Source organism: Equus asinus, chromosome 3 (genome assembly GCF_041296235.1).
Source record: "Equus asinus isolate D_3611 breed Donkey chromosome 3, EquAss-T2T_v2, whole genome shotgun sequence".
NCBI lineage: Eukaryota > Metazoa > Chordata > Mammalia > Perissodactyla > Equidae > Equus > Equus asinus.
Window position 1 is genome coordinate 156,146,246 of NC_091792.1, and position 25,336 is coordinate 156,171,581.

Consider the following 25,336-nt stretch of genomic DNA (forward strand, 5'->3'; position numbering starts at 1 on the left):
GCCACCGAGGAAGGACTTCCAGGAGCCACCAGAAGCTGGAATAGGCAAGGAGGATTCTTCCTCTTGCCTTCAAAGGGAGCACCGCCCTGCCGACACCTTGATTTCAGACTTGCAGCCTCCAGAACTGGGAGAGAATAAATTTCTGCTTTTCTAAGCTCCCCAATTTGTGATAATTTGTTCTGACAGCTCCTGGAACCTATAAAGTGTGTTGTACGCTTTATATCATTCAATCTTCAGCAATCCTGTGGGGGACGTATTATTCCTGCTCTACCGACAGATAAATGGAGACGCAAAGCTATTAGAAAATGAATCAAAGTCCATAGCTGAAAAATAACAGAGCGGGCTCTGCTTGACTCCAAAGTCTGCCTTCTCCCCACTAGGTCACACTACCTACTGTCCAGGCGGCTATGTGGTTTTCTCAAACCATTTTTAGTCCCAGCCCAGTAGAAGTTACTTGCCTGACTGATGAGAATCAGAAACACAGACTGGGACAGAATTACGCGCAGGCAGGGTCACTGTACCGTAAAGGACGGGAACAGAACTAACTCATTCTCTCAATCTTTCTCCATCTCTCTTTCCTATTTCATGAAGCAGAACTGGTCAGCTGGGTCAGACTACCTTGCATCTCTTCCTCTTCCCACCTCCGCCTTCTCTGAATCTCCACCTTGAGATTTTGCCCTCCTTTGGCCAGTCGCACGGCGAAGAGAATATGAAGAGTAGAGGCAGCGTGACAAGTCAGGGGAGCAGGCCTAGTCTAGCTTAATTTAGCAACACAGCTGCAGGAATTAAGGCCTGAATCTAGGAAGTAGGGCAAAGCCAGGGCCAGATCTGCAGATCTGATCATCTTTCTCCTCTTCTCTCTCACAATTCCTACTTTCTGATGCTTAGTGATAAACACATCTAGGTAAAGACTGCCTCCTGGGGACAGGCCCACTCATAATTCTCACTTTCTTCTTTTTAATCTTCTTCATTTATAGATGTTACTAAATTAAGCCAGGTCCTACCCCCCTGAGCAGCCCATAACACCTCATCTCTTCAACTCTCCTCCTTCATGAAGATGACTAAAGAAGAGTAAGATCTCAAGACGTAGCTTTATGGGAAGGAGGAGGCTCCACATAATCACCACCACCTTTATCACCATCACCACGATCGTCACCATCATCATCATCACCATCATCACCCTTACCACCATCATCATCACTGTCACCATCATCATCCTATCACATCACCTTCATCATCAACGTCATCATCATCCTTACCATCACATCACCATCATCATCATCACCATCATGAGCATCATCATCATCATCTTCTTCAACAACCTCACCATCACCAATGCCTCTATCATCACCAATGCCACCATTTCCATCATTGCCACCACCACCACCATCAACCATCATCATCACTATCCCCATCACTGTAGCTAACATGTATGGAGCAGACACTAAGTGCCAGAGATGGTTCCAAGGGCTTTACGTGCATTAATCCATTTACTTCCCACAATGTTATTATAAAGTGGGCACTATTTTAGTCTATATTTCATAAATCATAATGCCAAAGTACAAATAAGTTAAATAAATGGCTCAAAGTCATGGAGGTAGTCAAGAGTGGACCCGGGATCCAAACCCAGTGGTCTGGGCTAGTAGCCTTCACACCACAGCTGTGTCTCTAGGGCTCAGGCTGCAGCCTGGCCTTTCACCGGGAGCCCAGCACTGGGTCATCAGGGACTCATGCCACTGTGAACATTCTCTGAGTGTTCAGCTCACCTTTTGGGGTGAGTGACTAGCAGGGCAGGATTTTAGAATGCCTGAGTCTCTGACCAAAAGCCTTCACAATCCTTTCAAAATTATACTCAAGCACCAACATCTTAATTGAACTATTACCACAGGCCAGGCCATACTCTCTTTTTAGTCTTTCAAATAACCCTTTAAACTCAAGAATTTTTGCATCCAATTCAATGCACAGAAACCAAGCATTGTGATGATTCTGTTTGCCTGAAACTCTCAATTTCAGTGGCTACATCTCACTGGGCTGCCAGGTTTGACTTCGTTTGGATGCAGTGGTACACTTTCCTGGCATCTAGTTAATTTGCTGATTTGGCCAGCCCCAGTGCTGCATGCTGGAAGGACTCAGAGGTAACAGCCCCAGGCCCTGCTCCAAGGAGCTCACAATCCCACAGAGGAATGGCAAGGACAGGCAAGGAGGCCGGGTGACATCATGGGACTGAGGCCAAGCTGGAGACACCTGGAGGACTAGGGGTGGGAGGAGGGCAGCCCCTAACCTGGCTCAAAGGACAAGGAAGGCTTTCCATGAGGTGACCAGAGGAGAGGAGGAGGACCAGCCAGGCAGAGGGAGCAGCATGAGCAGGACCTGCAGGTGGCAAGAGATGCAGCCCAGGTCCCAAAGGGCCTTCAGGAGCAGGTCAGGGATTTGCAACATCATCCTAAGGGCTTAGGGGGGGATCACTGCAGGGTTTTCAGCCTGGAGTAACAAGGTCAGATCGGTATTTTAGAAAGATAAAACTGAATGCTGTGTAACTGCAGCTTGAAGGATAAACCTAGATGCCACGGCCAAAGGAGAAATGATAAGGATACGAAACAAGGCTGCAGGAAGCAGTAGAACATGCTAGAAAGACCATGGACTTTGGCCCTCACTGGGGCTTCAGCTCTCAGCTCTACCCCAACCACATGGTGGGACCCTGGGCCTCCCTCTCTCTGAGATGCAGTTTCCCCAACTGTAAAATGAGGATAAAAACAGTGCTTCTGGTTCCTTGATAAGTTAAACATAGAGTCACCATACAACCCAGCAATTCCACTTCTAGCTATTTACCAAAAAGATCTGAAAACAGGAGTCCAAATAAAAACCTGTGCCCAGACATTCACAGCAGCACTATTCACAACAGCCGAAAGATGGAAAAAGCCCAAATGTCCAGCAGCTACTGAACAGAGAAACAAAATGTGATGTGTTGATGTGATGGAATATTATTCAGCCATAAAAAAGAATGAAGTACTGACACACGCTACAAGATGGATGGACCTTGAAAACATTACACTAAATCAAAGAAGCCAGATGCTAAAGGCCACATAGGGTATGATTCCATTATATGAAATGTCCAGAAAAGGCAAATTTACAGAAATGGAAGGCAGATGAGTGGTTGCCAGGGGCTGGGGGCGAGGAGGAATGGAGAGTAACTGCTCAATGGATACAGCTTCCTTTTGGGGTGATGAAAATGTTCTAGAACTAGATAGTGGTGATGGTTGCACAACACTGTGAATATACTTAATGTCAATAACAGTAAATTTTATGTTATGTGTACTTTACCACCCGCAAAAAATAGGGCCTTGCACACAGGGTGATAGCATGTGGAAATCAGTCAGTAAATCTGAGCTGCTGTTCCTGCTTCTGTGGTCGGGCTGGAGCGAAGGACACAGATTAGACGGTATTGAGGAGACACAGTCAACAGCATGTAGGGACCGAGTCACAGAATGGATGTGTAGGATGCCAGAGACAAGAGAGCCAAGAATGTCCCTGAATACCTTGCTCGGGAGGCTGGGTGCTGGTGGAACCCATCACCCCACTGACAAGCACAGAAATAAAAGCTTAGAGCACCAGAGATCAGCCGCGAGTTAGCCATACTTTTGAGATTTCCCCCAAAAATCTAGCAGTGAAATTCCACTGATAAGCATTGCAAGTACAGATCTCAAAGAGCCTATTTACCTTAAACTTCATTAACCAAGAATAAAGAAAAAGAAGTGGCACAGTGATGCCAGCTTCCTCATCCCCAGAGCACCCTCACTAACTTTCCTTCTTGTCTCTGGAAAAGAATCATCTCTTATTACCACCCTTTAATCACATCGTAGCTGATAGCAGATTTCTTTGATGAGTTCTGTCACTGCATTTATGAAGAGCCGCGCTAGACAAAAAGGCCTTTCAAAGGGAAAGCTTGAAATGCTTAAAACCCAACAGCGAGTTACAGAGCACAAGGAAGAACTGTTTGTACAGTTTGACTTCAATTACGTGATAAATATATTCAGACTTGTGGAAGGCAAGAAGCTAACACATTAGCCATGGTTCTCTCTGGTGGGGGCATTAGGAGGTAACGTTATTTTATTCTTCTAACTTTCTGTGTGTGTGTGTGTGCGTGTAGCATAAAGGGGGTATTTTCCCAAAATGTCCACAATGGACACTTATTAATGGACATATATTAAATCCCACCCACTCATCCCCCCCAAAACAGAAAAATTTAAAAGAAAAGGGGAGATTATACAGGATGATTTTCCTGGAAGAGATTGTTAGGAGCAATTTACTTGAAATCCTTCACTTTGAGCTCAGATTCAAGGAGCAGAGGGGGTCAGTGACTTGCTGACTCTTGTCCCACAGCCCTTGAGGGGCAGCTCCAAGAGCGAAGATTCTTGTCTTCCAAGCTGACAATTCTGGCAAGAGCGAGAGCTTGCAGGCAATCACAGGTAGAGGTGATCACACTTACTATCAGAGCTTTGCTAATTTACCCATCTAGTGAATAAGGCTGGGTTAGAGAACCAACCGCTCAGCATGATTCCCTTCCTCAAAATTGCCATCAAACTTCAGGACCTTGGCCAGTTCCTGGAGCCCCGACCGGAGGTTGTTCTCAAAAGAGGAAATGAAACTAGATTATCTATAAAGTGTCTTCCAGGGCAAAAATTCTACTCTGATGTCAACAAAAACAGATAAAGTGCCAACCGGGGGAATAATCTCAATGTCATAGAGTGACTTGGTTTATCAGATGTCCCAGTGTCATGGGATCCCAGCAAAGAATGCCACCAGCATGCCTGGGGTAGGTGAGAAAATCAGAGAAGTGGAGAAGGTGGACAGGGTCCCGCAGGACGTTTATGAGCTGCCCCAAAGGACAGGTAGGAAAAGAAGACCATGAGCAAAACACACAGACCCAGTGGCCCCTGAAGACAGCAGAGGCCAACTCTCCCAACAGATCCTGAATATCAAACTGAGGGACTTTGGCTGAACTCAGCAGACAATGGGAGCCCCTCTAGAATAGAAAGTGAGCAGGTTTGTGTTTTCTGAAGATCAACTACAATAAGGACGGGGCTGGAGGGGAGCAAGATTTGGCAGGGAGGAGGCTGGGATCCAAACAAGGGGTGATCCAAATCAGATGAGGACAATGGCAGTGGGCTAGCACAAGACATGACACAGAGAAGGCAGACGTGATAATGTGAGTGCACAGCTCCAGTTCTCTGAGTTCAACTCAAAGCCACATGATTTGCCAACAGACTTACATGCTCCCTCCACTGTGCTCAAGGACTATCTAGTGAGGCATTCTTTTTTCTTATTAATTAATAAGTGCTCTTTACATATTGAAGACATTAATCCTTTTTTATGTCTGTTACAAATATTTTCCCAAGTTGACACTTACCTTCTCTAATGCTGTTTCTAAACGTCAAGTTTTCCACTATTTGTGTATCTAAATCCATGGTTTTCCTACATGGTTTTCTTCATATTACATAATGTTAAACTCTATTTACTTTCTACAAATTGTTTTATCCATTTAGATTTCAATCTGATGAGGGAATTCATCTTTATTTTTCTTCTAAAAGATCCAGCCAGTTGCCTCCAAATTTATGAATGATATATTGCCTTCCTCTTGACTTGAAATAGCATTTTATTATATATACATATGTGTAGATAGCCCAATTTGTTCCCTTGGTCTGACTTTTTTTGCAGGACCTGCATACTGCATTAATGTAGCTGTATAATTTTGTAATAGCTGCTAGACCAAATCTTCCAACATTACTCTTCATTTTTAAAACGTTCTCATGTAGTTTCACAAGTGCATATTTTCAGGTGAAATTCTGATTGGGTCACATCCTCCCCTCCAAATTCCACTAGATTTATTATTGGAACGGCACTCTAAATGAATCTGGGGCGCACAACAATTGGTTTAAACGTCTCTCTCCTGATTAGACCCGAGACCGTTGTTCTGCCAGTGCCCGGCACTGCGTCCGGCCCTTTCATGGGCACATGTGATCAACACAAGAAGCTGGAGTGAAGTCTGGCACGATCGGAACACCTGCACTCAATGTCCAGCATCGTGTGGTGTGATTTTCTTCCTCTGAAAGAGACTCTACTCGTCCAGGAGCCAGAACAGGTAAGAAGGCTTCTTGAGGCGAAACGGGAAGCAATTTCTCGTCCTGAGCTGACATGCCACTTTCACCCTCAGGAAAGGAACAGGAAATGAAGGAGACGATGGGGTCTCTTCCAAGTGTTGCCGAATCCCAGCTCTCACAATGCGTTACTTAACATCCTTACTGTGTATTTTTTAACCGCCTGATGAAAATGTCAGGGAGCCTCCATCCTCAGTGCCTGGCTCCTCCTGTCACGCTTCCTAGTGTACTGACGTTATCTTCGCAGGTGCCCAGGCCAGCCCCGCTAGAACACACACCGTAATAGGCAAGGGCCTAGCCCCATCCCTGTGTGTATCTCAATGGTGCCAGGCACCATGCTCGCACCCAGACCTGCATTCATGTCCAACCAACAGTCAAGCTGGCTTATCCTTGACGTGAGATCTTCAGCTGCATACTTTAGGTTACCTCTCTTCCATCTTTAACTAAATCCTTCCTTTAAGGTCCAACTGAATTCTTACCTCCTCCAAGAAACCTGCCCTCCCCCGAGCCCACCCAGCTCCCTCTCTCTTGTCAGTACCCACAGCACATACAATCTATATTTCCCATCACAACCTCACAAATTCAGTCATAGCTGTTGGGCATTGCTTGGTCTGTTTTTTTTTTCTCATTTAATGACTCAGTGTGGGTGAGGGACAGTGGGTGGCAGGCGATCTGAGTCTCCAGGCTGTCTCAGGCTCCAGTACCCCCTAGAATCTTACATGGGCCTGACTCACACCCTTATAGCCCCTGTGTGGCCTCCGTGGGCATTGGAGCTTGAGACCCTGATATGCAACATTCATTCGCGATTATCACAGAGCAGGTGGCAGAGCGGTATTGTTTGCGTGTGCACATAATGCTAACACTGATGCCAGCAGCTGAGACATTCACGGAGCACTCACAGAACGCCAGGCCCTGTGCCCAGGGCTTCAGACACACCGATCCATCAACTTTGACGACCACCCTATGCAGCGGGTACTATTATCATTCTCGCTTTACAGCCAGGAATCTTGGGCCCAGGGAGGTAAGTAACATGCCCAAGGTGACAATATAATCAGTGAAGGCACAGGGACTCAAAGCCCAGCCTTCAGGTCTGAGAGCCTGCTGTCCCCACAACACTGTGGGCCACCACACACATATATATGCCTTCACTCCCCACTAAAGGGTGACCTCCTTGCATGTGGTCCACAGTCCAGGGTCACCTGGCCCAGGGGCCGGAAGCGCTGAAATCCGGCCCACTGCTCTAGCGCCAAGCCTGCACCCACGGGTCTGCAGCCCAGAGGGGCCACCTACTCCTGCTTCTCCTGAAGGCAAAGCGTGGGCTGAAGGCAGCCCAAGGCCTGGGTGTGGCTCATCCCCATCCACAGGAGGGGGCCTGGGGCACAGAGCAAGGGCTCACAAATGTGGACTCCATGAACACTCTCTGACTTTTATGGCAATCACAGGCGACCAGACACCCCCTCCACTGAGGGGCAATCACCGCCACTGATGACAATCAGCTCAATCTCGGGACATTTACCCAAGTGCCCCCAACAGTGTAAGGCACAGTGGGGGACCAAGGATGAATCAGACAGGGCCCCACCTGCCAGGAGCTCACAGACCGGCCGGGAGAAGTTTGTGCCTGTGTGCCCCACTCTGCCACAAACGGTCAGCTGGCTATAGCCAGACTCAGGGTTTGTTTCCATCTCTCTGTGCGGGACTCTGGCTTGCGAGGGTGCACTGTGGCCCACCGCCCAACAGCAGGCTCCGGAGCCCCAGCGCCTGGGCTCAAATCCTGGTCCTCACACCTACCCGCTGTGCAGAGAAGCACTCACACGGCAGACCCGAGACTGCTGTCTCTGCGAGGCCTGCTCACACAGCTGGGCCTTGGCTGGTGTCTGGGAACGTGGGTTTGGGAGGGTCCCCGCCATTCCCTGACTGCTGTGCAAACGATGTGGTTTACGCTGAGCACCTACTCTCCCTCTGGGAGTCCGGAGTTTGGGACATGCCAGGCAGAGGGTGCCCAGGTGACTGACCTGATAAAAACCACGACACTGACTGGGTCTCTAACGAGCTTCCCTGGTGGACGACACTTCACATGCGTCATCGTAACTAGATGCCAGAGGAGCTAAGCATGTCCCAGGCGACTCCACTGGAGAGGACGCCGGAAGCTCGTGCCTGGCTCCTCTGGACTTCGCCCCACACGCCTTTCCCTTTTCAGATTCTGCTTTCTCTGTAGTACGTAAGCGGTGAGTATGACCACACGTGGAGTCCTAGGAGTCCTCCCAGTGAATCACCTAACCCGGGGTGGCCTTGGGAACCCTGACACACTGGCCACGTCACTTTGGGCAAATTACTTGACCTAGGTGTGCCTCGGTTTCCCCATCTATGAAATGGGGGTGATTTAAAAATAGAATCTATCTCCCAGGGCTGTGGCAAAGACCACACGATTCAGCATATGTAAATTGCTTAGAATGCCTGGCACTTAGTAGGTGCTTAAGAAATACGAAGCGTGGTTACCATGGTGGGTAAACACTTGACGAAGACATGAATGAGCGAATGCGCGAGCTGTGAGTAAACAAGCAATGAAGGACAATGGAAACGCCATTCATGGCGAGCAGCAGAGCAGGGAGACCCGCCCACGGACTGCAGTGCTCTGGGAGGATCTGGAAAGACAAAACAGGACCACCAGCTGACCCTAGTGGGTGGCGGGTACGAGTGCGGCTGAACAGAAGCACAGATGGATGGGTGGGGCCTCAGTCTGTCCAGGCAGTGACTGATCTGTCTTGCCCAGATGGAGGTATCACCCGGGAAACTAGCCAGCCAGCCTCGGGCCACCCTGGGGGGTCCCACACTGCACGGAGCCCCCAGCCTCAGCATGTGTTGGGCTGCCAAGGCCAGTGGTGGGCCTCTCTCTCTGGCTCTGAGGACAGCAAGAGACCACACGCCACAGGCATAAATGACACACTGGGGCCTAGGTGAGTGTTCAGGTCAAATGGTTTCTCTTACCTTTATCTTTTCTTCTGCTATTATGGTGAAAAGGGCTTTTAGCTGTGTTCTGTTCTAGAAAAAGAGAAGAAAAATGCTTTCGTCAATAGTCTGCAGGTTTTGGAGTCTGACACACGGGGTAACATCTGGGGTATTTCCCACCCGCCGTGTCTGGAGCTAAGGTGGCCCTTGACTGTTGGGGGTCAGGGCTTTGGGATCTTAAAGTCCCTCCAGGGGAAAGGTCTGGGGAACTGCGAGGCCTCCTTCTCTCCCGGAGGCTTGTGTGAAATCTAAACACCAGCTTCTCCAATTGCCGAGAAAGCACTGGCAGTGCGCCCTTGCGGTGAAACGCTTGAGGCTGGGGTCAGGCAGGGCTGGCATTGACGGCTGCCGGCCACAGGACCTAGAGCAGCCCGCTCGCCCTCCAGCATCCGGCTCCTTCAGGAAAGGTGGAGAGAACCTCGGGGCCCCGATGGGCCTGCTGAGCTCACCCCGCATTCTAACACACCGGACCCCACAGCCCCAGCCCCTGTGGGTCTACTCCTAATGCCTCTCAAACGCCTCCACTCAGAAGACGTAGGAAAGGGGAGAATGGAGGGGGGCAGTTCTGATGGCTATCCATCCTGCTATGCGGGATCTGAGAAGAGCACCATGAGAACACGCTTCTTCTGGGGTGGAGGCAGAATGTCTCACAGCGGAAGGGCAGGACAGGGTGGTGGTGGGAGCCTGCCCGGCCCACACCTGGCTCCATCACTCACCAGCAGTCTGACCTTGGGCAAGCTATGGACCCCTCTGTGCCTCAGTTTCCTCATCACACAATGGGAATTATATTCAACTCGGAGGGTTGCTGTGAGGGTTAAATTAGTATAGAATCCAGAGAGGGCCTGGCGCACAGGGAGCGCTACGGAAGTCCTCCTGCTGCTGGTTGCCGTGGTGATGGGAGCAGCAGCGGTGGTATCCTTGTATGTAACCTGGAGCCTGAAGTGCAGCGGGCCAGGCAGCCTGGTGTAATTCTACCACGGACACACCTGAGGCATCTTCCCTGACCTGAGCTATGGTCCCCCCAAGGCAGACACCCCTGAGCCTCGCTCCACAGCTGTTGCAGCAGCAGCACCGGACCATCCCAAACCCAAACCCACGGACGGCCAGCAGGGCAACCTAACGGAGGCTTTGAAAGGAAGCTAAAATGCTACAAGTCCTCTTTCTAGGAAGGACATGGAAACATGTTCAAATATGAGTCTTTAGAGAAGGGACAACTTTGAAGCAATCATTGGTGCTCTCAGTTCCTGCAGTGTCTCTGCTCTGGAAGATTCTTGGTGCTCTGTGAGTTTCAGGGTCCCCTGAACCGGACGCGCAGGGCTGCGTTCAGAGGCCCACCATCCATTACATTTTTCGCACTCTTCTCTCCCTCTGGGTCCCTCCTCCCGGTGTTTTCTGACACCCAAGGTGTAAGCAGAGAGGAGCTGAGCGTGCCCCAGAGCTTGTCCATCGCTTTGCAAAACAGAAATCCTCCCCCTGCCTTCACTACATAAACTTCAAGGCTTGAGAAACATGTGTTAGATCACAGCATGAAGCCGGAAAACATGGACCAACTGGGACATGGCGATGGTTCTATAAGGCGAGCGTGACGTTCATATAATATACTGTAAGGAAGTCGGGATGAATGTTCTAGTTTTCCCCTCTTGATGCCCCTTCATCTAACTCTATATGAATTTGGGGTGTCCGTACATTTGAGAAAGCAGTTTCCAGACCCAAACACAAGGCATTTCTGACAGTACCTACCTCTTGCTATGATGATGAATAAGTGGTAACTATTTTTCTTGCCTCCTCCTCTGCTTCCATACAATTCTAAAGTGTGGGAACTAGAAGAGACTTGAGAGGCATCTTCCCACTCCTCGCCTTTTTCAGGCAGGAAGCTGAAGCCCAGAGAAGCTGTGCTGCCTCTGAAACCACAGCCAGGGCAGGGGGCCCGGGCAGGGGGCCCGGGCAGGGGGCCCGGGCTGGGAAGTTCCCAACACCAACCCCACACTAACCTGAAGGATTTCATCCTGCTGAGTACCTGCAGTTTTAAAGAATTCCTTCCTTTACCCACTTGTGACGTAAGACTTCCCACGACTGACCAGCAGAGCAAACCAGGGCTCTCACATGGAGCTGACCTAAGTCCACTCGGGCTTCGGGTCTGAGCACTTCCAGCCTCCAATCCACCTGACCTTCTTCACATCATGTAAAGAAGCAGTCAACTGAAAGGACTGAGAAGTCCAACTGGGTGAAATGACACAGGAGCCCTCTGCCAACTTCCGGCACTTATTCACTTAACAAACGCTGGCCTTCTACGAATCGTTTCCGTGGCAGGGTCGAGGTAGGGGTGGCGCTGTGGTCTAACAGAGCAGGCAGGAGCCTAGAAGGCAGGCCAATGAAGCTTGGACTCCAGAATCTTCAGGTGGGCAGCTGGGCTGTCCACTCTCTGTCCACGGCAGCCCAGAGAGCCCTTGAAGGCTGGGAAGGCAAAGGAAACCGCAGGCCATTTGCATATGTACATCATCTCATGGATCCCCACAAGGGAAACACTGATAGAATGATCTCCTTTTTGTAGATGAGAAAACCTGAGGCTCTGAGAAGCTAAAAAAATCGAATAAAACTTGCCCAAGATTCATTGGTTTATTGATTTGTTCGTCCATTTATTCAAAAAATGTTTTCTGAGTCCCTAGTACGTGCAGGGCCTTGTTTCTGGCACTGGGAACACAGGTGGGAAAAGGACCCATGACAGACATCCCTGGTCTCACGGAGCTGGCATTCTAGTGGGCGGTGTGGAGGTTACTTGGGGGACGACATCAGTAGGACAACCAGACGAGGCACCACGCAGAGTAAGACAGGACCATCAGGATGTGACAGCTCAGGAGGCGGCCGTGCAGCGAGTGCGGGAGCCCCCACATCCCACGCCTCGCACTCCCCACCAGCCGCCCCAGGCACTTGGGGAGGCCTCGCAGATGCCCTGGCCCGAGGTCCTGACGCTCCTGCAGAAGCAGGCAGAGGCTTTGGTTTCACTGGGTTTCTGAGTTTCTCACTGTTGGTTTCTCACTATTGCCTTATCTAAAATAGGATTTTAACTTTCTAGTTTGCTGTCCCTTGACATTGGGATGGCATTTCTTCTGGGCTATTTTCTCTCTATTTTTCATCCTTTTTTTTTTTTCTGCTTTATCTCCCCAAATCCCCCCAGTACACAGCTGTATATCTTAGTTGCAGGCCCCTCTAGTTGTGGCATGTGGGACGCCGCCTCAACGTGGCCTGACGAGCAGTGTCAATGTCTGCACCCTGGATCTGAACGTGCAAAACCCTGGGCCACCGCAGCAGAGCAGGCAAACTTAACCACTCTGCAAAGGGGCTGGCCTCTATTTTCTATCCTTCTTTGTCCTCTGTTCTTGACTTTGTACTTAATTATTTTCTGAGACATTTGTCTTTTCCGACAGTTTTACACAGTTTTCTCGTATCTGGTCTTTACCTTTTGGGAATCTTTTTTTTTTTTTTAAGGATTGTCACCTGAGCTAACAACTGTTGCCAATCTTCTTTTTTTTTCCTTCTTCTTCTCCCCAAATCCCCCTGGTACATAGTTGTATATTTCAGTTGTGGGTCCTTCTAGTTGTGGCATGTGGCATGCGGCATGCTGCCTCAGCGTGGCCTGACGAGCGGTGCCACATCTGCACCCAGGATCCAAACCAGCGAAACCCTGGGCTGCCAAAGCAGAGCACGCAAACTTAACCACTCGGCCACGGGGCTGGCCCCAGGAATCTTTATTTTATCTAGGGTTTTTTTCTTATTGCAGCAGCAATGCCGCACACAGGCCCTTCAGTCTAGGGGTTCAAGGAGCCGGCAGCTGAGGGCCTTATTTTGATCCTGCCATTGACCTGGGCAGTCACGCTCCACATCTGTTAAAAGGAACTTTCTCCAGAGGCTGAAGTCAGAACAAAATGACCAAAGAACCAAGAGCGTGAGCTGCTTGAGGACAAGGATGGAAACTCCTCCTCCTGTTTCCCCAGGGTGTCCCCAGCACCTGGCGCATGCCATGCAACCCCCGCATTCACTGCACACGTGCATCAACAAAAAGGTGAAAGAAGAACAAAGATGCTGACAGTGACGATGTGATGCACTAAGTCACGTTCCCCCAAAACCCATGTCGCAGCCCTGACCCCAGCACCGCAGATGTGACTATATTTGGAGATGGGGTCTTGCCAGAGGTGATGAAGCTAAGATGAGGTCAGCAGGGTGGGCTCTAATCCACCCTGGCGGATGTCCTTATAGGAAGAGGAGATGAGGACACAGACAGGCACAGATGAAGACAAAGCGAGAAGATAGCTGTCCACAAGCCAAGGGGAGAGGCCTCAGAAGGCACCAACCCTGCCCACCCCTCGGTCTCGGACTTCCAGCCTCCAGAACTGTGAGAAAATAAATTTCTGTTGTTTTTAAGCCATCAGTCTCTGGTGCTCTGTCACGGCGGCTCTGGCAGCTGAACACAAATGGTGACCACTGGCTGAGTGCTTATTACACACAAAACACAGTGATGAGAGATTAATACCCACTGATCACTCACCTTTATAATAAGCCTGTGTCAGGCTCACAGGGGTCAAGTAATTACTCAAGGTCACAATGAACTGCTATGGGAGCCAGGTTCATGGCATAGAGTGTGAGTCCAGGGCCTGGGCACTTATCCAGAATTCGATATCATGGAAGGAAGGAAGGAGGAGGAAAGGCAGAAAGGAAGGAGGAAGGAAGACAGGAAGGAACCAATGGGTATTGTGTCTTAAGTTTCAGTGTTTCTAAAACAACAGTGACAAGACAGAAATCAGAGTAACAAGAAAATACCGGTGATGAACTCTGGAAGGTGAGCCGGGCAGGAAGCATCAGGATTTCTCCACTCCCAACGTCTCTGGCCTCGAGCGAGGCTTTGTAGTTGACCGAGAAGGAGTCTCCGACTGCTCAGAGAGAAGGCAAGTGTGAGTCAAAAGAGGGGCCCCTGGCACACCCCAGACACAGCCACACATTCGCTTTCAGGGTTCAAAAGGAGGCTGCCATCACAGCTGACACTGGCAGCAAGGGGACCTTTGGGCTTCCACGTACTTATTAGCAGGGAGCATAAGCCGGGCGTGCTTGTTCTTGGGCTCCCTCTCTTTTCACTTGGGAGGGGCTGTGAGTAGGTGCAAGGAGCTTATCTGGGCGCCCCTGCCCGCAGCCAGCACTGCCCGGGGCTGGGTGGGTCAGTCCTCCCAGTGCGGAACGTGTTCAGCTCACAAACTCAGGAAATCCAGAACCTGTTAGTTTCGTTTGAAATCCAGGAAGGGATCTATTTTTACCCCACAATCCTGTCCACACAGCTCAGGAGAAGAGTCTTCGTGGGACTTCTGGCCCTTGGCGGACAGAATGACCATGGCTGCTGCTTTGACACCTCTGACCCCTTTGCCACCCTTGACAGCAAGCAGTACGGGGAGGCAGTGCCAGACCAGGGCCCGGAAGGGGACCACAAAGGTCACTTCGGGCTCACGTAGGGTCCCCTCCAACCTCATGGTCTCTAGTTGGCTCTCTACTGCTTAATGACAAAAATTAACTCTTTGTATTTAAGGAGGAAGTTTCCCTGCAGACGGGGTTTCTGGCTCGAAGCTCTCCTTAGTACGGAGTCAGGAGTGAAAGCACCTGCTCTCAGGAGGAGGCAGCTCTCCTGCTGGGAGGGGCCATACTCAGCCGAACTCAAGGGGAACGGACAGGACCCCGAGACCCTGCCGGGAAAGGGGGGGAACCAAACAAGACAGCAGGGCTCCAGTTTTGCAGGAGGCGGCCAGTTCTCAGCCGCCATTCTCTGGAGGTGCTGAGTGCACGGGGGCTCCTCCATCTGATGTCGGGCGTGGACCGCGCCCACTTTAACTGCCCACAGTGGATTCCTCCCACCGGGCTGATGTTGTCAGGTGGCTCCAGGTACCTGGCAGAGACCGGAGACACTTTGTAAACTAAAACCAAAGGAACATCTCTGTCGCTCCTCTCGGTGGCAGACGCTCTGAGCCTCAGCCACGGCCTGGGGAAATGCTCCGAGCTGGGTTTGGGGACACGGTCCAGCCTGTTCAGGGGCTGAGACTGGCTTGTCTGAACTGGTTGCATTACTGAGATGGTGAAATTTTTCTTTTTTTAAATAGCTTGGAGATAAAATTTACATACCACTCAATTCACCTGTTTTAAGTGTGCAATTCAAGGAATTTTAGTACATTTACTGAGTTGTGCAACCATCACTAAAATCTGATTTTAAGAACATTTCCTTCACCTTGAAAAGAAGCCTCGTGCCCAATAACAGTCACTCCCCACTGCCACGCCCAGGCCCCTGGCAACCACTAATCTACTTTTTTTAGGATTCATTTGCCTTTTTTGGGCATCTCAAAGAAATGGAATCATACAATATGTGCTCTTGGTGTCTAGTTTCTTTCACTGAGCATACTTTTTTGAGGTTCATCTACGTTCGAGCATGCGTCAGCTTTTTCTGGCGAGTGATATTCCACGTGTGGATCTTTTGTTTATATGACATTCTCACGAGTCCCCTGAACTCTGTGGAGAAAGTCGGGCATGTGAGAAACTGGGCATTCAACTGACTCAGCTTCTGAGACAAAGGGGCTGCGTCCTGTCAGCTGCTGAAGGGACCCCAGCTCCTTCCAGACAACCAGCCACGACCCTCTGGGGCAGGTTGGGCAGAATGAAATATTGGAAAGATGTTTGGTGGTATTTCATTTAAGAATTTTAGATTTTGCACCTCAAACTTACAAGGGTAAATTTTTCATCTTAGATTGTAATTCGTTTTGGACTTGAATATATTTGGATTTCAATTTGTAGGGGGTTCCTTCCTGTGATTTTCGTTTCTCCCTGAGAATCCACAAAAGGAAGGTGTTGGCAGGTCACAGTTGGAGAATCTGTATGCGACTGAATTCAGGGTCAGCGCCCTGCAAACCCTGATTTGCCTCGTGAATAGCATGGCTGGACGTGACTTGAACGCGTGTCAGAATTAGAATTCCAGCCTTGGGTACAGAGCATCCTTTGGGTTTATTTCAATAATGTAAGATCCGAGTCATCCCCAAAGCCTTCACAGGGCAGAAAGAGAAATCTCTCCTACCCACCAGGAGTCACAGAAGGACACACGCAGGGGCAGTGGATGGGTGGTGTGGGGAGCAGGGCTGTCCCGAGTCCTGACCTTGGCTGATCTCCTTCCCCAGGGAGCCAGCCACCCCTCGGTGATTTCAGATTAATGAGAGGCCCACTGGGTTCAGAGAACAAGATGACAGAGACCGTCGGGGGGGAAGCACAAACTCCCACCCCTGATGCTCCGGTCCACGAGCACGGCACCCCACCTGACACAGGGCTGGCCTCTCCCCGCGCCTTTCTCACCCGGCGGCGCACCTCATCTGATTGGTAAGCTGGGTGTGCACCCCCTTCAGCCATTTTACTCCTGAGAGTGGGCTGCGGGCAGAAAGTAAGACTGCACAGCTCCTGTAGGACAGGGGTACCGGCTCTGCATGGCCAGTGGGTGACAAAGCCCACCCAACACTGCCAGTCAGCCAGCAGGCCCGTCTGATCTCACCTAAGCTCGTCCTCCAACTTTGCCTTCATCTGTAACACAGATTAGAGTTCAGCCCTAAGACGCTAGGATGTGCTTCATTTCTCAATTTGTATTGAGACATCAAAAAGAAATGTGAAGAAAACAGGAGAAAGGAGTGCTGAGCCTACAGAATCACTAAGATTTTTGTTTTAAAAATCCTCAACATTTTCATTTTACTTTTATATAATGATAAAAGCTAGGATCACAGAGATAAGGTGATAAAGATAATGATAATTAAACAATAACCCTGGTGAAGGTCGTTATAATCAGACCTTCCCGGGTACAGTGACGTCACCACCCTCCAGTGTCTGCCCATGCGTCAGCCCAGTGGATCCCAAATGGCACCCTGAGACAGATGGAGAATCCACTGTTTCTCAACAGATGGAAGAGGAAACTGAGACGGAGAAGTGGAGTGGCTTGCCCAGCCAGTTAATAATAGGAAACCACTTGACCCTCTCAGGCTTCTTATCTTTTCTCTAAATGAGTGTCTCTGATAAAAGAAAAGTACAAATAATAATGATGATAATGATGACGTTAGAGTGTCAATGGCCTGGGATCTGTTGGTCGTTGATTTTATGGTTATATACTTATTCTTTGGAAAAAGGTTTCCTGCCCCCTAAGTTGAAAATCTATGTTATATCCCTTAACATAGCGTGGTGTTCACAGAGAAACACAGTTTGGATGCTGCCCTCAGGGCATGTGGAGACTCCGAGGCAGAGGAAAGGCAGGGGCATATGCAACAACTGCTATATTATGGCAACAAGAACAAAATCAGTTGCCAGGGGCTGGGGAGAGGGGAAACGGAGAGTTGCTGCTTCATGGGCATAGAGTTCTAATGCTGCAAGATGAGAACGTTCTAGAGACCTGCTCACAAGAAGGTGCATACAGTTAACAATACTGTACTGTACACTGACAAGTTTAAGAGGGGAGATCTTATGTTTTTTATGATACACATGGAAAGAATAAAAATATCCCAACAAAATAGCAGCCAACATGCGGAGCACTTTTCGTGGCTGCCTTGTAACCCTTTTCGAGAACTCTTACAGCTTCTGAAGTAGGTGTTCCCATCGTCCTCAGCTCCCCGATGAAGAGCTGAGGCCCAGAGATATGCAGTGTGAGGTGCTGGAGCAGAATCCGATGAGTTCACGTGTGGAAGTGCTTAGAAAGGCAGGCAGCTCCTCCAAGCAGGCGAAGTGCTGGAGGGGCAGGTGAGTGAGGCGCAGAGAAGGAGAGGAGAGTCTTCCAGATGGACACAAGGGCGGGAGGAGTTGTTGAGGGGTGGGAGAAAAGTGCCAAGCCTGGTCTGGCAGGAGCACAGACTATGAAAGGCTGTTGGAGAAATGAGAGAGGCCAGCCGTGCTGGACCGAAGGCTGGGGAGGGTGATGGAAGGGAACCAGGCAGAGGCCCAGGTCAGGTGACCTCATTCAATCTCTGCAACAATTCTAGGAGGCTCTGTTAGACACACGGGACATCTGAAGCTCAGAGATTAGGAGTCCAACCTAGACCCATTTGAATGGAGTCTGGTCTCTGCTCACTGCCCCATGCTCTGCTATCTAAATACTAGCTCAAGAACTGGGGGACTTATTTTTACATCACTGAAGGAAGGCACTGAAGATCACTTAGCTGGGAGGTGTCCTAACAGTTTTTATGGCATTGCTTAACCCAGAGCCAGCAAAGAGGTCACCACTTACAGGCCAACTCCACTGACAGCTTCTGTCACTAGCATGGTGTTGAGGATTCTGAGGCCTCGTCTAGGCCCAGGGGAAAAGAGTGGCCTGACTGACGGGCCACATGGGTGTGGAAGTGGAGCGGCCAGCAAGTTCTAGGCATGTGAGACGCCTAACAGCATGAGGGTTAGGGGGTGGGTGGGATGGGGAAGCCACACTGCCTGAGTTTGAATCTGCGCCTCGACTGTGGCCCCACGGCCTCGGGAAGGTCCTCATCCTCTTAGTCTCTTCATCTGTAAGTGAGATGCCTACCACAAGAAAAGAAGTCCACCTCCTAGGAGAACAGACGGCTCAGAAACCCTGGTAACAACAGTCCCAGGATTGGTTCAAACCTGCTTAATTAGCCAGTGACCACTCGCCTCAGGAAACACACCTCCACAAGCCAACCAGCGATGGCAGCGCACTCTGAAACCCAGCCAGCCAGAAGCAGAGGCCCCCAGTGAACACGCCGGCACATCTCCTGAGCACGCGTCCAGGGCTGATGTCAAGCCACCCCACCTCCATCCAGCATGCCCAAGACCAGCTCTGCATCGGACTGAGTGATGGCAATTTTGGTCATCTGGCGACGGATATACTGGGATTCACTATCTTTGCATCAATTTAATAAAAATTGAACACAAATATTTTAAAAACTCTTTCCCCAAATCCTACCTCTCTCTAACTTAAGGACAAATCCAGCTTCTGGTTGCAGATATCGAGCGGTGGTCTCCTGCTCTGACACCCCGAGAGTAGCATCTGTTGTGAGGATTAACTGAGTGACCTGTTTAAGAACAAGCCTGCTGCACGTTACCCGCTCTAGAAGGATCTGTAGTGTTTTCATCGTTTTCCATCCATGGCTGAGCGCACTCTGCTATTACCTTGCAGAAACTTCCTTCTGAAAGCCTGGAATCCTTCCGAGGTCTTGTTTCCAGTCGACCCGCTAACGGTGAGGCCAGTGATGTTGTCCAGCAGGAGCAGATCGGAGAGGTTGGCCGCCCCGGGCGTCTTGGTGTTGTTCACGAGCAGACGCACCTGAGCCGTCTGCAGCGCGCTCTGCCCAGACACCTACAACAGGAGACGAGAGGAGGGTGGATTTGCTGACAAGTCTAACTTCCTAAAATGATGCCCCAGCTCGACTTGCACGTGTGCATGAGGTCTTCAGGCAGAGGGAAGCTATTACAGTCTCGCAAAGGTTCTGAGAACTTATCAGGTCTGATTTCAAAGGCCCCAGGAGAGTTTTGACTCATGCTTGCCAAGCTGCTGCCTGGTGACAGTATCAAAGTAACTGGGACTCTGAAATGCGGTGAAATCACTCCTGCAGAGAAACTTAGAAAAAAAAACCAGACAAGCACAGAACCACAGCCAGGTTGGGGAGACTGTGACAACTGGCGTCACCAAGAAAAGCAAACAACAGCTTTTTCTCCCTATATTATTTTGAAGATTGAGCCCAGCCCCAGAGGCCTGTGCAGGGCATCTGACTGCCATCTGATCTCCAGGCTGGACCTGAGCTGGTCTCCTGCCTCCTGCCTGTCTGCCCTTCCAGGTTCTGCCCGGCCACGTGTTGGAAGGGCGTGGCTGTTGGAAGCCATCCTGGGGCCCCAGAAGCTTGGCTCCCCCCATGGCCTCTGCAACCTTGCCCTGCCCCCTCTCTCTAAGCCTGTCTCCCAGCATGCCTGCCCCTTCCTCACCCCTGCTCTGCTGAGACTGACAGAGCAGCTGAGAAAAGAGATGGAAACGATGCACGTCCCGAGAGCTGTGAGCTCTGGAACATAAGGAGAGGAAAAAGCAAGGTGCAGAATTTGTGTACAGTATACGGCCCCCTATGTAAAAGGGGAGAGGGAGGTGTACATATGTATGCATGTACACACACACACACACGCAACTGTGCACACAGGGCAGAAGACATCTCTAGGAAGACATGACAAAATGGTATCACTGACTGCACCCAGGAAGGGGAACAAGACGGTGAGGGCCTGGGATCAATGAGGGGTGTGCAGCCAAGGGTTAACTCCGCAGGCTTAGGCTGCCCAAACCTGCGCGCTCCAAAGGAAGGACTGGCCCTTGACCAGCTCCTGGGGGATTAACCTCTAAAGCACTTGGCATATCGTGTCTGATCAGAGTGACTTTATATTCCTGCGGCCTTGGGCCACACCAGGTGGTCTGTGCTGCCAATGCGACTCATGGTGGGGGCCCTGGGCCACATTGTGCCAGTGTGACCTCTGTAGGGGCTGGAGTCTGAGTAACTGAGAGCACTCCAGGCCTACACGATCAACTGGAAATAAAATCCCTGGACCCAAGGCTCGGGGAGCATCCCTGTCTGACAGCACTCATCCGTGATCTCACATACCATTGGGGGGAAGTTAAACACCCTCCGCACTACTCCCCCAGGAGAGGAGAGGGCAGCGCAGCGGGAAGCTCGCGCCTGGTCTCTCTGGAGCTCCATCCTTAGCGCCTTTTGCTTTGTTGACTTTCATCTGTACCCTTTTGCTGTAATGAATTGTAACAGTTGAGTAGAACAGCTTTTCAGAGTTCTGTGAGCCCTTCTGGAGAATCATTGAGCTGGAGGGTGGTCGTGGAGACCCCCACACAAGGGTAACACCAAAAGCCATCTCTGGGATCGGTAAGGGTCGAAGACCTAAAAGACCTTCAATAACTTTTTAAACTGTCAAGCACCATATCCATGTTAAAATCGGAAAGAAAGCACGTCATACTTTCTTTCTCATTCTAAATGATCAAGGTGGATTTTCACTAACAATCACTTAATTTTTACCAAAACTTCTTAGTCCTGGTGCTGGCAATAAAGATCCCCTGTGGGTCACTTCATCACCCATGTGTCAAAAAATGGGTAGATAAAGCTGGTAGACTCGCCAGTTCTTAAATACATAGCTCTACTAACAAATGATCTGGGCAGAACCCAATTATCTTCTCCTCAAGCATAAGCCACGATAAGCACTCACCACCGCACATTTCTGAAAAACGACTCCATTCTCAAAAGTGCCTTGAATATCTCTTGAAATGTCTCCATACTACAACAAAATACAGAAATCATTAGAAAATGCAAAATATTTCATGCTGCACAGATTTAATAAAAGTACAGGATGAACTTTTAAAACAGGTTTAGAGAGATCACTTCCGTAGTATAGTAATGGCTTAGGTGACCTTGAAGGCTTTTTTGAAAAGAGTAGCAAAGGAGTGGAACTTGAAACCTATGAGGAAAGAGGAATGTGGACGTGGGGTGACGCTGGAGCTGTTTCCCCGTGTGGGGGTGCATGGGAATGACACCCATTGCCACAGGGACTCGGCAAACCAGGGCTGACACTTCAGCACAAGGAAGGCGAGTGGAGCTACAGGAAGATGCTTTAATGGCCGCTCCCCACCCCGTGCATCTCCCGATGTGGGCCGAGCGGTCCACAGCCACGCGCAGCCGGGACTGAGTGCACGTGGATCGCAGCGTGCTGAGGGCAGCCTCCCGGGAGCCGGATGCACATCGTCATGGGGAATCCACCCAGGTTGGCCTCCTCCAGCCCTGCAAAGCCTCCTCTGGAAAGATCCCAGCGGAAGCCAGCGCCACTGCCCTGGAAACCCCAGGCCTCGGTCCCTCTCATAATCACAACTGACACCAGTTCGTTTCTGTCCTTGCCACAGGCCCCCTGACCTCAGGGCCCGGCCCCCGCGGTACGGACACATCCTTTATGGCACTCCGAGTCACGGCCACAGCAGCTCTCGGTGATATCAATAACCATAACAATGGCTATTATTTCCCAAGTGCTGGCAGACCCATCACTTTCATACATGAATTCTATTTCTCCCACTTTACAGATGAGGAAACTGAGGCTCGTGAAGATGAACTCACTTGCCCAAGGTTGCACAGGCAGCAAGCCCGGACTCTCCCCTGCCTGGGTGACTCCATAGCCTACGATTCCTGCACAACACACATCCCTCTCCAGAGCGTGACCCTCTCATCATACAGACGGACAAAGGAGCAGAGAGGGCAAGCGATGTTCCTGAGAACAACACGCTGATAACAGGCAGCAGCGTTAGCCCCCCCCAGCCCTCGGACTCTGGTTGCGCTCTCTGTCAGCCACCCTGCCCTCACGGCTCTTTGACACTCCAGGATCCTAACGAGTCTTCAAGAGCCCTCTATCCTTCTGGTCCTTATACAGCATCCCAAAAACGACAATCGAATAAATACAGCTTGTTGAGCAAACACACACAGGAGGGGCGACTGAGGATGGATGCGTTGCCGTGGGAGGTGACAAGTCACCTGCTACTAGAGAGGATTGGAAAGAAGAATGAGGACCACTGTAGTGGGCTGAATTGCAGTTCCCAAAAAAGAGATGTCTACATCCTGACCTCTAGAACCAGGGAATGCGGCCTTATTTGGGAAAGGGGTCTTTGCAGATGTAATTAAGCTAATTACATCTTAGATGTAACCAAGCAGATGTAATTAGGCCATGATACCAGGTATTTAGTCAAACTCATCAGATGTCACTGCAAAGGTATTTTTTAGATGAGATTAACACTTAAATCAGTAGACTCTGAGTAAAACAGATGACCCTCCATAATGTGGGTGGGCCTTGTCCAATCAGGTGAGGCCTTAACAAAAAAGAGTGACTCCCGAGGAGGAGGGAGTTCTGTAGCCGATGCCTTTCCAACTGGAGCTGCAACATCAGCTCTTTGCTGGGTCTCCAGCGTGCCTTGCTGATTTTGGACTTGCCAGCTCCCACAATCACACAAGCCAATGCCATAAAATAAATCATGTGTGTCTGTCTCTATATATAACACACACATCTTATTGGTTCTGTCTCTCTGGAGAATCCTAATACAGAGATTGGAGTGATGCGGCCACAAGCCAAGGAATGTCACCAGAAGCTGGAAGAGAGAAGGCAGGATTCTCCCCCACAGCCTTCGGAGGGAGCATGGCTCTGCCAACACCTAGATTTTGGACTTCTAGCCTCCAGAACTGTGAGAGAATAAATTTCATTGTTTCGAGACACCAAGGTTGTGGTAATTTGTTACAGTAGCTCTAGGAATCTAACACAACCACTTAGCAGGAGGCCAAGAAGGGGCTCCTGGCTCACCGGCCGAGCTCAGTGGTTCTCACGCCATTTTAAGTCATGAAACCTCAGGTGAAAGACAGTCCCAGTGGAGGCAACACATAAAACAGAACATTAAACCACAGCAGGAGCACGAAGCAGCAGTTCAGAGAAGGTCTCCACAGCCTGGCTCTGCCACTCCCACCTTTCTTGACCTCTCTAATCCTCAATTTCCTGTAAAATGGGAATACAATGAGGACGTGTTTAAGAAACTCGTAATGAGGCTCCAGTGAGATTATGCACGGAAAGTGCGAAAGCCAGTGCCGGGCACGCGGTGAATATTTGTTAACCGCTCTCGGCAACGATCGGCAGCGGCATCTCTATAGCAGCCGGAAGTGAATGCGGATACTTAAAGCAGAAGGTGCAGCCCCGCTTTAGAACCCGCACACGAGGCAGCCGACGCGCACATTCACACACCACATCCGTCTAAACACGATACACGGTACAGAAGAAACAGCTCTTTGGGGAGATGAATGGATGTGCTCCCCACTGATAATAGTATGTAAAGAGAAGGAGCCTTTTTTGAAGAACAAAAACCTCTGATATGTCATACACAGTTGGCTCGAAATTGGGTTCTTTCCACCTTCTGATATTTCTGCAAGAGTGCTGAACGAGTTACTCACCAGGTGGTGTGTTAGAGGGGACTCTCTCTTAAACAAGGTCCTCTTGGGCCACGAGAGTAGAGAAGCAAATACGGACTGAGCCCACGGCCCACGAGAGGCTGCAGAAGTCGGGAGGGGGTTAAAGACTTCAACTGTCCTGTTGACGTTCATTCCAAACGGTGCTGCCACTGCAAAACAGCATCGCACGTGCATTCATTATACAACACAGAAAGGCAGCCAGGCGAGCGGGAAACGCTGCAGGCAGACCATGTGGTATGTGGAAGGCACCTGCTGGAAAGCATCTGCTGAATAAGTGAATGAACAAATGAATGACTTACCATCTCTTTGGCAGGAAAATGAGACATGCTCATTGAGGGGGCTATGGAGCTTAAGAAGAGTGTTTCTCACAGTGTGCACTCCTCGTCGTCTTCCGTGCTAAAATATACGTTCCTGGGCCCCAACTCAGACCAACCGACTCAGAACCACTAGACAAGGGAAGTGCACTGGGTGATTCTTACACTCGTGGCATCAGACAGCCCTGAGTTTGAATCCTGGCTCTGTCACTCACCAGCTGTGTCCTTGGGCAAGTCATCTAACCTCTCTGTGCCTCAGTTTCCCTAACTCTACAATGGAGAGAAGAGTACACCTTACCTCACCGGGTCCTTCTGATGACCTGTCTCCCGCAGAGTGAGCCATCAATGAGTGCCACTCTCACGACTACAAGGAGGACCAGCCCAGCGCCGGACACGGGGCCCACTGAGCCATCCACCAGGGAGCAACTCCCTCTAGAATTCGCTGCATGTCGAGGTATCCTGAAAATTCATGAGCACCGTGTGTAACACAGAAATGTCACTTAAAAGATACCGGCTGGGGTGTCAAGAGTCATCCTGAGTGGGTGCTGCTCTGCAGCTGATCGGCTGCGTGACCCGGGAAAGGTCAGCTGAGTTCTCTGAGCCTCAGTTTCCCTCACTTGGGAATGTGGTTGAAATATCAATCAGACAGGATTGCCTCAAGAGCAGATTAAATGGCCTGCTGCATGTGGAAGCGTTTACGAGTAATAAACGCTTAAAGCTGGAAATCTACATTTCTGAAATGACCTGGATTGCGGAGTTGTGCCTTTTTCGACATTTATCTTCTATCCAAGTATGAGGTGTATTTTGACTAAGAACGAATTTGTTTTCCAGTCTTTCT

The 25,336-nt window shown here is 50.1% G+C and overlaps 1 protein-coding gene across 2 annotated transcripts in view; it reads right to left on the reverse strand.

Annotated features, from left to right (window-relative positions):
- Positions 1-25,336, reverse strand: part of EVC2 (EvC ciliary complex subunit 2) — a 130,983-nt gene that overhangs the window by 95,946 nt on the left and 9,701 nt on the right. For both annotated transcript variants that reach the window (XM_014843272.3, XM_070506255.1), the window contains 5 exons: positions 24,167-24,333; positions 21,405-21,473; positions 19,326-19,512; positions 13,977-14,086; positions 9,141-9,194 (listed from right to left, as the gene is read on the reverse strand). In XM_014843272.3, coding sequence (XP_014698758.3) covers positions 9,141-9,194; positions 13,977-14,086; positions 19,326-19,512; positions 21,405-21,473; positions 24,167-24,333 — 587 coding nt within the window. The remainder of the gene's footprint in view (positions 1-9,140; positions 9,195-13,976; positions 14,087-19,325; positions 19,513-21,404; positions 21,474-24,166; positions 24,334-25,336) is intronic.